The sequence below is a fragment of the Pteropus vampyrus genome, unplaced genomic scaffold, assembly GCF_000151845.1.
Source record: "Pteropus vampyrus isolate Shadow unplaced genomic scaffold, Pvam_2.0 Scaffold303, whole genome shotgun sequence".
In the NCBI taxonomy this organism is placed as follows: domain Eukaryota; kingdom Metazoa; phylum Chordata; class Mammalia; order Chiroptera; family Pteropodidae; genus Pteropus; species Pteropus vampyrus.
Window position 1 is genome coordinate 678,149 of NW_011889084.1, and position 12,651 is coordinate 690,799.

A 12,651-nucleotide genomic window follows, 5' to 3' on the forward strand; every position below is an offset into this window, starting at 1 on the left:
GGCCCTTGGATCTTCCGACACCAAGGTGTCAGAGATATTCTGGGAAAATTGGGACCCACAGCCTGAGTGCTTGGCTGCCCATTGTGGGCCTCTCTTCCCTGAAATACTGTTCTCTGGAGTGATTAAACCAGAGATAGAAGATTCCAGTGTCTTAGACCAGAGGCATTATAAGCTTTCTTCAAAAACTCTAAATAGTTTACTCTGCCCTGCAACTCTCATCTGAGGGACGGGGACGGTGAGGGAGGGCTCAGGGTGACAAACTCAAACGAACACTTCTGTCCTAGCAAATAATCCAGTGCCAACATTTCACATCCTATCTGCCACCCGAGGACTCAGGGACATAGAGATAAGGGATAGAAAACAACCTCCCACTACTCCAGATAGTTTACTTTTTCCTGTGATACCCAAATACCTCCATTAAAAACCTCTGCTCTGTCATGAAGAGCCACAGATGGGCCTCAGCCCTGGCCCTCAGCCACCAATCCAGGAACCTAAGTTAGTTTGGCTGTGGGATAGGTTTTGAGATTCAGAGGCAAGCAGTGGCGGTCTAGTTCACATTTACAAATATCCAAATCCAAAAACACCCTTCCAAGAGCCAAATAAAAAGCGCCTCCCTCCAAGCCCAGAGAGGCCAAGGTCTGCGGAAGGAGTCAACTAGAAAGCCATGTGCTGCTGAGGCGGCCAGCAGGGTGGTGTATGGTACTCGTCTCAGCAAGTCTCGCCCACAAAGATATCCACTCACCACTGCAATATTACACACTTATGATGAAAGGAACACCTGAGTGGCTTTATACTTTGTATAGTGTATCTGCTGACGTAACATGCACAAAGACACAGAGTTATATCATGAGATTTGGGGCAGGAGACATAACCGTTATAAATAGCAAAATGAAACGAAAACAAGTGACAATATTCGTTTGTTGTTTCCAAAATTTACAAAAATCCTTTTCCCTTGTTTTGATGATAAAAGGCCTGGTAAATATGTTGCACACAATAAAATAGCTGTTACAAAACTAACATTTCTGGAATAAATGTCAGTCTTCTATTTCCTTAATTAAATAAAAAGTCAGTGTTCTATTTCCTTAATTAAAAACATATTTAGGAAGAAGAACCAGCCCAGCTGGAAAACTGGCCAAGATCTTCCATTCCTGCCAAGACACTCGGAGCAGGCTTGTCCACAAAAGAGGGAGGACAGCATGGAAAGGAGCTCAACTCTGCCCCCTTCTGTTCTGGGGGGCTCACAGATGCTCTGTGCACCTCCAATGCCCAGAGGAGATGCCCTGTCAGGGGGGACAGGAGGGTCCCACCTTATCTATGCCTTCCTAGAGAAGTGCCACATAAGCTCCATGGGAACATTTTTGCCTCCAAAGGGCACATACAAGAGCATCTAAGCTCAAGCATTACATTTCATACCCAGCCCTAGGGAGAGACCCCCACTAAACAAACACCTCCAAGAAACGAAGGCAAGGAATAATCAAGGGTCTCTCTAGGGGGACAGTAGGCTAAAGAGACAAGAAACCTACCACCCTCACAGGGCCACTGGTGCCTGCCTGGAGGAGGAGGTTTGAGTGCATGCCTGGTCCCAGAAGTCTCCCTGTGCCAGCCAACCTTGCCTAGGCCTCTTAGGTAATGTGAAATAGCTAAATAACTCCAGGTGGAGAAAGGGCAGGGGCCGTGGCAAGCCTGAGTACTCATTCATGTGAGATCGGGGCAGTGCGGTCCGAGCGAGAGCCTGTGTGCCTCATTAGTCATTCTTCAACATTGAGGGAAATCAGGAGTTAAGCACAATTACAAGAAGAAAGGGTAGCAAGAATCAAGACAGAAAGATGGCGGAGAAGTTCTTGGTCTTACCCTGCAACCAATTGCTCATCGGTTGAAGGACATGGCTCGCTGAAATGGGAACAGGACCATCAAGACCAAATAAAAACACATCGATTTTAAAAATCATTAAAATTTATAGTCGTTTTATTAAAACAGTATTAAAGTCTAGCAGAAGTACCACCATTAGCATTAATTGTTGAGGTCAAGGCTAAGCAACTTACCGGACAAAAAAAGATACAGACACTCCCCAAGTTGAAGACTTTCCACAGTTTTCTCACTAAAGCTCAAATTCTCATACATAAACATAGGCTGGGCAAGAATGAGAGTCAGTTTCCAGAAGCAAGAGCAAGGCTGGAACACCTAGGTCAGAGCCCAGCACCACACGTATCGGCTGGATGCCCATGCACAAGTATTTAATCTTTCTGACAAACCATCTCAACAAGATCAAATGAGATTCCCCAGAGGAAAAAGCCTTATGGAAACTGCAGAATGTCACTGAATACCTCAGTCTCCATTCTTGAGACGCTGTGACCACCAGCATAGCTGACCTCCCTGAGCCTCTGGCAAGGACATGACTGTGGCCCCTTCAGCAGCAAGGCAGTCACAGCAGATCTATAGGTACATATGCTGAAAAATGTCTTAGACCTCTGCACTATCCAATCTGGTTTTTTAAAGAGTATATTTAAAAGAGTTAAAGTTCCTCTACACAGGTCTGTGTCCTGTGACATGCTGCTTTCTGAGAAAGTAAGCTTGAGCCCCAGGGTGCAGACAGCGTCAGAGGGGTGAGAGCTGGCTACGACACTGTGCCATGTCCATCGGGCTGCCCTGCTGGGCCTGCTGCTCCCCACAGCTCTCACTGAGAATCACACACTGCCAGAGGACTATGCAAAAGAAACACACAATGAAGAAAGTTTTCTTTTCAGCAGCTCTCAAACATTAGCTCATCAAGTTTGTGTAGCAGTAAAGGGGTAAGATGTTTTGTGGACTTTCTCAAGATCACGCAGAAAGTCAGAACCCAAAGAAGCTCAAGTGCAACTCCTACAACCAGACAAGTCTCAATGAAATCCCTTTACTTTCAAAAGGGAAAAGCACACAGGGCTTCCAAGAGTCAGCAGTGTTCTATTTCCTTAATGAGGTGTGGTGGTGACAGGTATGTTTTATGGACTTGTGTCTACCCCTCTGAGGGACACAGAGCCATCGTCAAGTACAATCACCTAGATACAGATGTTTCCATTACATCTAGACCTGGAGGGAGAGGCGGAGGTGCCTTACCACCTACAAGCATCTTAGAGAAAACAGCGAAACTGAGGCTCACTGTTTTGTGGACTTTCCCAAGATCACATACTGTAGGACACAGAGTGAGAATCAGACCTGGAACTCTTTATGTGCACTTGTCCCAGCACGCTCCCCTACAGGGACATGCCTGTGTGGACACCAACATGGACTCAGCTGGGCCAGGAAAGGGAAGGAAGATGCCTAAGCTTAGAGACAACATTGCTTGTCCACATTCTTGTGTACTGACCTCAGCTCCAGAAAGTAGGGGCATCTTTCTAATATATCTCAACGACATGTGCCATAAAGGCAAAGCCATGAGCAGAGGCCCTGGTGGAGACCCATGTGCACCTGGTATGGAGGACTTGTGTGTTGTGTGCCAGCGTGCACTACACTTCACCTGGCCAAGGCTTCTGTCTGGCCTAGGGTATGACTGTGCCTAAAAGCTGGACCCACTGCTTCAAGAAAGGTGGCCAAGCCTGAAAAGGGCAGCAATGCCACCTGAGAGATAAAGGGTGGAGACAGCTCTAGGGAGGTCTTTTAGATGGCGTCTAAAGTAAAACGATTTGAGAGTGTTTTGAAATGAAGTCAACTATTCTTCAAGCACCAGCATCTCCTCCTCTGAGTCAGTGGCCAGAACACTGCTGCATCTCTGAAGCCAGAGATGGCCATCCACATCAGGAGGGATCATGCTCACAAAAGCCTTTCCAACTGATACCAGGCTTTCCCGTCTACCTCTCCTGATAGCTTTCTCCCTGCCGGTGAGGGGGATGCAGGACGCAATTCAGCATGAGTTCCCCGGTCCCTGATAACCAACAAACAGGGACACTACTTTTACAAACTTGAATTTCAAACTTTAGAGACAATACCTATGTTCTTCTCTCCCTACTGAATTCTTACAGTTTTTAAAAAAGTGACAGTTAATTCTCATACCCTGAAACATATCATCTTGATGATTCACCTTATAAAACCAGTCTACCCTCTAAGCCAGTGCTGTCCAACAGAACTTTCTACAGTGAGATAAATATTCTAAACCTATGCCATTCAATACAGTAGTCACCAGTCACATGTAGCCACGGAGTACCTGAAATGTGGCTAGTGCGACTGAGGAAATAAATTTTCAATTTTATTTTATTTCAGTTCATTTCCATTTTAAATGGCCACACTGGCCAGTGACTATAACAGTGGGCAGCACAGCTCTGCACCCTCACTTTTTTAGGGCAGGCCACCACCACATTCCAAAGTTACCCATGTGGCCTGTTAACACTATTTCAATCTGGCAAACTGATGAGCTGAAACATCATGCTGGCTCCAGAAGAAAAGCACCTTTAAAAACGGCAATCAAAGAAATTGAGAATGGGTATGATACACCTTCACTACAGTGCTCCAGGAAGATGTCTGAACTATAACAGGGTTCCCCCAGGTGCGAGGGGCAGCATAGTGGCTGGGCAGGCCTATATGACAAAATAAAGCTGGGCCCCTAGGGTATTAACCTGTATCTCTGAAAATGTGGGGGGTGGGGAGTAGGATCATCAGATGTCATAGTATGCTAAAATTACCAAATAAAATAAATATCCTAATAGTCATTTTATTATAAGCCTCCAAAAAATTAACTGTAGGAATTAGGTGCTCCTTGCCCTCCTAAAAAATCCCTCCACACAGACCATTCCAAGAGCTCTTTCTGAGTCTTCAGCAGCCTAAGCCTCATGTCCGCAGAGCTTGAAGAAGAGCTGACTGGCTGGCTGGCAGGCAGGCCGCCTGCCCTGCTCTAAACTAATCTGTGGCACAGGTGAAAGACAAAACACACCTACCGAGTATGCAGAGGCAAAAAGCTTTCTCTGTGCCTATAACAACAGGAGTTTGTTCCAAGTTGTCAATCTTAAAGAACAAGACAACCAAAGGCCTCTCCGTCAAGCAGAACCCATGGAAAGTCCAACAGCCTCTCATATCCCCTGCCCCTCCTGCTGGTCCCTCTTCAAAAGCCTGCTCCCTTCAGAGACAGTCACTTATCATGCCAGAGGTCCCTAATATCTCTCTCTCTCTCTCTCTCGTTCTCTCTCTCTCTCTCTCTCTCTCTCTCTCACACACACACACACACACCCCACATTCTTATAACTGCACAACACTAGGGCACCTGTGGTGCCTCATCAGAGAACTGAAGGGAACCGTATTAACACACTGCATGTCAAAAGCCCAGTGTGGGGACCTCAGCCATTTTCCCATGGGACAGTGGAAGCTAAGTCTTTTAGCTCACAAAGGCCCCGGATGTTTAGGGGAACCCAAGACAGGCAATTTACAATCTTTCCTACTGCATCTGGGCCTGTGTTACCATTTACTAAGCTTTGAAATGAATATGAAGGCAGAAGCGGTCACTTCTCATATTTGCATGATAGCCCTTCCCAGAGCGAGCAGCAGGGGCACACAAAGGAAGAAACAGGACACACTTTTCATCTGTGCCATAAAAGAGCAAGGGTAAAATCATCCCTGGCTCTCAGCCAACATCACCACCTGGAGAGACTGTACTGTATCCAAGCACCTCCATTTGACTGCTGGGCACATGTTTGAGGAATAAGGTCTGAAGACGGCATTGGGGTCTGCTTTCCTACATGTTCCTCTCCTAGGAGATAAATGTCTTACAGGGACATGGCCTTACCTGTTCTCTAACCAGCTTTACCAACCACACAGCCCATAGCTGGAACACGTGACCAAATTATGCAGCAAGCCAGAGATTAGCAACACAATCCTCAGCTATACGCTACCCGAAACACCCACCAAATGGAAAAAAAGGACACTAAATTTCTCAAGAGAGAAAACATCTAAGTCAACAGGAGGAGAGGCCTTGCCCAGGTCTGGAGGCAAAATTAGCTCCATCACAGACTGATTTCAGAGGCTTACCTGGAGTCACCATCCTGGTCCTCAGCATGATCTCCTCCTGTGTTGTTGACAGCATATCTGCTAAGAGGCTTATCTGAGTGAAGGCAAAAAGGAGACAATGACTAAGAAAATAGGATCCATCCAAATATAGGAGGATTTATGGAACCATTAAAAGTGATGGTCTCTAAAATGTGGTATCTACATACAACATTGATCAGCCATAAAAAGGAATGAAGTTCTGACACATGCTACAATGTGGATGAACTTGAAAACATTATACTAAGAAAAAGAAACCAGACATAAAAGGACAAATATTGCACTTACATGAAATATCTACAATAGGCAAATTCAAAGAGATAGAAAGTAGATTAGAGGTTACCGGAGGCTGAGGGCAGGAGAAATGAGGAGTTATTGCTTGGTTACAAGTTTCATTTGGGGTAATGAAAAATCTTGAAAATAGACAAGTGGTGCTGGTTGTACAATATGCGATTAATGCCACTGAATTATGCACTTAAAAATGGTTAAAATGGCAAATTTTTTATATTTTTTAACCATAATAAAAAAATTTTCAAAAAAAACTATGGTTTCCAAGAATTTGCAACATAATAAATATTTTTGCTATTATTAAGCTAGAAAAAATTGATATGTATACACACACACATACACACATACCATCTCAGTGTATGACATCAACTAGGTTGGAAAAAGCACAGGCAAAATAAAGAATGTTTAAATGTCCATATACCAATATTCTTCACATACACAAAAAACAATACTTTACCCGAGTAATAAAGTTTAAAGACCTAAGGGTAAACTTAAGAAGTTCGCCATGGACAAGTTCTTCATGCACAAGAGGCCCATAAAGAAAATGGAAATACGAATAAAGGAGACAAGAATGAATAGAAAACATTCTCGAATGAGAAGATTCAACATAAAGATACCCTTTCTGCCCAGTTAATTAACATGTTTAAAATGACCTCCAAAACTACACCAGAGGCTTGAGAGTGGGGCCTAACACGGTCAATCCTAACGTTTACAGGGAAAAGTAATCAAGAACTGCCTTATAACGTTGAAAAAGAAAAGTAATGACAGTGACTAATCCTGATAGTATAACACAGTATAAAGTAATAATAATTTATCGGTGTGGAACCCACACATAAATCAACGAGAGAGAGAAGGTCAAAAATAAACCCAAATAAACATGGGAATTTAGTATGTGATCACTGGGGGCAAGTGAATTATTCTACAAAAAGATGTTGGGACTAGGTCATATGGAAGAGAAAATTGTTAGCTCTTGAACCAATCACTCCCCAGCTGTGGGGCCCCATGTTCCCACGTCCTTCCTCACCCATCACAGTGCCTGCTAAACAGGGCCCCCGGAGGCAAACAGGAGGAACACACACGACTTTCAGCAAGTGCCCCCAAAATAACAGCTCCTACTAGGAGCTTTTGCCTTACACCAAGATAAACATATTTAAAAACAAGACAACAAATGTTTGAAAGGAAAACATGAGGGGCTCTTTTTGTTAATACTGGAGAGCAGAAGGCCTTTCAATGTATGACAAAACTCAGAAACTACAAAGGAATAGACTGAAAACGTGACTCCATTCAAATCAATACTCTGTGTGGCAAAAACTACAGAAAGGCAAACTGGCTAAGATGTTCAGCTTTGTCACAAGGACTTTTTATCCTGAATATATAACAAGCTCCTTTCAAATCTATAAGGAAAAAAATCAAACAACCCGAGTGGGAATTAGGAGAGTTTATGAATAGGTCATTCACTAAAAAGAAAATCCAACTGACTCTAAAAACAGGAAAACATGCTCTCAATCCTAGATAAATGCACATTAAAACTATCACTGACAATTTTTGACCTATCTCATTAACAAAGACAGAAAAATCTGATTAAAAATAAATATGCTCATTATATTCCTTAGATCCAACCATCCCACTTCTGGGAATGATTCTACATTCTGCAAAATGATAATATATACAGAAAGGACATTCTCACTGTTTATATTAGCAAAAGATTGGAAACAATTTAAATGCCCATCAACAGAGGACTGAATAAATAAATCCCGTTACTCTGATTGTAATTCTAAATCTATATCCAAGATGTAAAATGAAAATGAAAACAGGGCAGAACAGTGTGTCTAGTGTTCACTTGTGCTTACAAAGTTAAATAATGTGTATATATGCTTGTATTTACACAGAAGATTCTGGAATGATGCACAGGAAAATGGTAGCAGTTGAGGAAATGGGTGGCTGGTAGTCAGTATGGAAAAGAACTTTCTTTTCATAATCTAAACCCCTTTGTACCTTTAAAACTTTGTACCAGATTAATAAATTTAAAAGCAATTTTAAAACAAAATATAAATTACAAACTGAACATTCATGATAGTGAAAAACTACAAGTAACCTCAATGCCTATCCACAGCAGCTGTATGCTACAACTAAGAATGAGGATGATCTGTTTAACATTTCGGAAAGTGCTCCAAGTTATACTGTTCAATAGAAAAAAGAGCCATTGCAGAACAATGCATTCATGTGAGGAAAAAAATCCCAAAACGATACACTATTTTTCTACAGATACACAGTTGGTGTCTATGTACAGGAGGTTACAATCACTAAAATGGTCATCGGTTATCCAGTTATCTGTACATGTGGAAAATTGGAGGTAGGTGGTTCAAAGAAAACTTCAGAGGTTCTGTAATTTCATATTTTTTTCAAGCTGAATACATTCACATGTCAAAAACAAAAATAATAATAAACAGAGCCATTTTAAAATGGCTCTGGAGCTGCCATCCCAGAGGAATTGCCATGCATGCCTTATGCCTCAGACCTTTGGAATGTTAAAACAGGGCAATGTAACTTTTGAACTGGGCCTAATCAACCTTGTGCCTCAAAGAACTGACTGCAAAGATAACAAGAAAGCAGATTACTATGACTATCTGATGATTACCAGACTGAAAATTAACAGTTTAGATTTAACATCATTGTTATCTGACCAACAGAAATGCCTTCTTTCTATTGATGTAATTATTTCCCTTCTCTTTCTCATAAATAACTATTGCCTTGTCTCCTAATCAGAACACTACCTGGTCTTCCGGGTTCCCACCCGAATCTGTGGATCCTGAACAGCTCTTATCGATCTCAAACAAATACTTGTGACCTCTCACTTTGACTTTTATTTTTAGGGTAATACAAAATACTTATATATTGTTTTAAAGTCTGCAGACACTGATAAAATGTTAGCAATAGTGGCTTTGGCATGTTGATTTTTTTTTCCTGTTTCTTTTCACTTTTCTACACTTTCCAAATAGTACTCTATAATGAGTAGGCATCGACTTTATGATCAGGAAAAGTAAAAAGTAAAGGACTTGAATTCTAACGTGCGAGGCGGTGAGGGAAAGGGGGCCCTGCGTCTGGGGTCTTTGAGTGCTGCCGCCAGGCGCATGCGGGAGCTCCAGGCCCGCTGCCCAGCGCTCACTTACTTGTCTGGGAGGCCGGGTGCTCCTGGCTTCTCTGGAAGGGGTACCTGAACAGCAGTTTATTGCCCCTGCTCCCCGAGCTCACCAAAATCACGCTGATGGGGCTAGTGTTGTCCCCCATCCTACCCGGGGGCGGGGAGCCAAAGGAAGATGGGGAGGGAGTGAAGGGCTGGAGGGGCTCTGAGGAGAACGGGCGGGGGGCGTAGGGGGGACGGTGCTGAAAAGGACGCGCCGGGGAAGGTGGGGAGCTCTGAGGAGGCCCGGGACTGGAGAGATGGGGGGCCCTGTGGAGAACGGGCCAGGGAGGCGCGGGAGGGTGGGGGAGGGACTGAGGAAAATGCTCCCGGGACTGGAGGAGGGGGTCTCCGAGGAGTACGGGCCGGGGTCAGGGCATGAAGGGACCTGACAAGGACGCGACCGAGGCCACGGAAACGACCAGCGCGGAGAGCCAGGCCGACGTAGCAAGCACAACAGTCAGCAAACATACGCGCTAGCTAGCGCGTCCCGCGGAGCTGGGGAGACTTCCGCCGCAGGAGCAGGCAAAAGCACAGAAAGTGCTGTGCGCGGGGCCAGGAGCGTTTGCGCAGCCGCGGGCGGCCATGTGCGCACGCGCGGGGCTGTCCTTTCGGGGGAGGGACTACAAGTGCAAGTGAGCGCTGGCCCGCCCCCTTCCTGCTTGAGAAGAAGAGAACCTCCCACCAGTGTGTAAGGCCTCTGGGACTCTCTCAGCCCTGGGGTTAAAGGCAGCTGTCTTTAAATGTTACTTTCTTCATGTTAAAAGTAACACTTGGTTTGGGCAGAAAATATGAACTTAACAAATATAACGTACTAAAATAAAATTTTAAAAGAATCGCTTCAGTGAATCATAGACCTAAATGTAAGAGCTAATACTGTAAAAATCTTACGAAAAAACAGCGGTAAATACTCGTAACCTTGGACTGGCCAACGATTACTTAGGTATGACACCAAATGTGCAAGCGACTAAAGAAAACATTACTTGAGCTTTATCAAATTGAATACTTTTGTGCTTTAAAGGACACCACCAAGAAAGTAAGAAGCACTCACAGAATAGGAGAAAATATTTACAATTCATATATCTGATGAGGGAATTGTATCCAGATATATTTTTTAAATAAACTCTTACACTCAACAATAAAAAGAAATAACTAACTGAAAAGTATGCAAAGGAAGCAAATTAATAGTTCTCCAAAGAATATAGACAAATGGCCAAGAAGCACATGAAAAGATGCCCAACATCATTATTCATTAGGGTAATGCAAATCAAAACCAAAAAGAGATACCACATCATACCAACTAAAATGGCTATAATAAAAAAGACAAAATAACAAGTGTTGCCGGGAAGGTAGAGAAATTGGAATCTACACATTGCTGGAGGGAATGTGAAATGGTGCAGCTACTGTGGAAAACAGTCTGGCAGTTCCTCGAAGGTTAAATGTAGAATTCCCATACGACTCAACTATTCCATTCCTAGGTATATACCTAAGAGAAATGAAATCATAAGCCCACACAAAAACTTGCATGTTCATAGCAATATTATTCACAATAGCCAAAAAGTGCAAACAAGCCAAATGCCCAACAGCTGATGAGTGGTTGAATAAAATATGGTATAATCCATACAATGGAATAGTATTCAGTCATAAAAAGGAATGAGGTACAGACTCATGAATGAACTTTGAAAAAATACTTAGTGTATGATTCCAATTATATAAATGTCCATAATAGGCAAATCCATAGGGACAAGAAACAGTTTAGGTTGTCTAGGGCTGCAGTAGTTGGGGGCATGTGACTGCTAATGGGTATGGGGTTTCTTTTGGGGTGATAAATGTTCTAAATTTGATTGTGGTGATGGTTGCACAACTGTATACTACTAATTGCACACCTTAAATTGATGAACTTTATGGTATGTGACTTATATCTCAATACAGCTCTTTTTAAAAAGTCAAAACAATCACCCCACCCACCCCATCTCAGTCTTCCGCAGGAGGTGATTGTAGTTAACAGTCTACTGTAGCTGTTGCCAAATCTTTCCCAAGCACCTCAAATGCATGAGAGCGTAACCATTTGACTAAAGGATAAGCATTTTCTTTGCTGAAATAAGCTTCTTGCACTGAAGCTGACATAAATGGATTTTGCAAGACAGATTTGTGGGTTAAACATGCCAAAGCAAAGGGTACATGCATTTGAAATGCCTCAGGCATTATCAACAAACGCAATGCCCTACACAGGGCTACATAGCATTGACTTTTTTTTCTCCAAAATTCCCCAAAAGGAAAATGGTGTCTTATCCTAAGTTGCATTTCTTTCATTATTACTAAGGTAGAGAACTGTACCACTTAATTATTTGCCAGTGTCTTTTTTTTCCTTATGAGTTGTTTGTCTTTCTTTGATGGTTTGGATGTGTTCTCCTTGTGAGAGATAGTTAGTTACTCTCTATTAAGATTCTTCAAGCCTTTTTTCCCAGTATGGTATGTTTTGAGATTATGTATAATCAAAAGATTTTGGAGTTCTCCTACAGTTCCCAGGAGTGTCCCTGGAATGGAAATAAGGACACAGAAGAAGAAGGTGAGGCTGGGAGGGCTGGGCAGATGGGGTAGAGGGAGCCCACTGTTTGGGGGGATGGCTGGCTGTGGTAATGAAGACCTCCCCAAAGGGGTACCAGATATCTGCAGGTCTCCTGACTCCTTCCTCCAACTTCTCTGGGTCATGCTGCTACTCCATCAGACAGTCTCAGATCCCCCAAAACCTGGAGAAGCAAGTCTGGTGTCCAGGGGCTCCAGGGTGGCTGTCTCTGGGCTAGGGGAAGGCCCAGGCTTGGAGGAACCCACCATTCCCTGATTACCTCCTCAGAGCCCACCTTCTGCCGGCAACCTTCACAAGAGCATTCACTGTTTATTTTTCGGGCTATATGGTTAATGTCTTTTCATTGTAACACACACTGGAATCCATGAAAGATGAAGGGAGATCACCAGGATCCTGGCCCACAGCGGTCCTAGAAACATCCCTTCCCATGCTGCCTTCCCAAGCCTCGGATGGGGGAATGCCCAGGGTTGGACTAGAGCTAGTAAAGATCCGAATCCCACACCACCCTCACCAGCAGCAGCTCAGTGTCCACATTTGTCGACTTCATTGGGCTATAACAGAAATCAGAGCTAGTCGTCACTCCCTGGACAGT

The 12,651-nt window shown here is 43.5% G+C and overlaps 1 protein-coding gene across 1 annotated transcript in view; it reads right to left on the reverse strand.

Annotated features, from left to right (window-relative positions):
* The window catches only part of NPRL3 (NPR3 like, GATOR1 complex subunit), a 38,446-nt gene extending 28,431 nt beyond the window's left edge, over window positions 1-10,015 (reverse strand). The window contains exons 1-2 of the mRNA XM_023521465.1: window positions 9,462-10,015; window positions 5,989-6,061 (exon numbers count right to left, since the gene is read on the reverse strand). Coding sequence (XP_023377233.1) covers window positions 5,989-6,061; window positions 9,462-9,579 — 191 coding nt within the window. The 5' untranslated portion in view covers window positions 9,580-10,015. The remainder of the gene's footprint in view (window positions 1-5,988; window positions 6,062-9,461) is intronic.
* Between the last annotated feature and the right edge of the window lie 2,636 nt (window positions 10,016-12,651).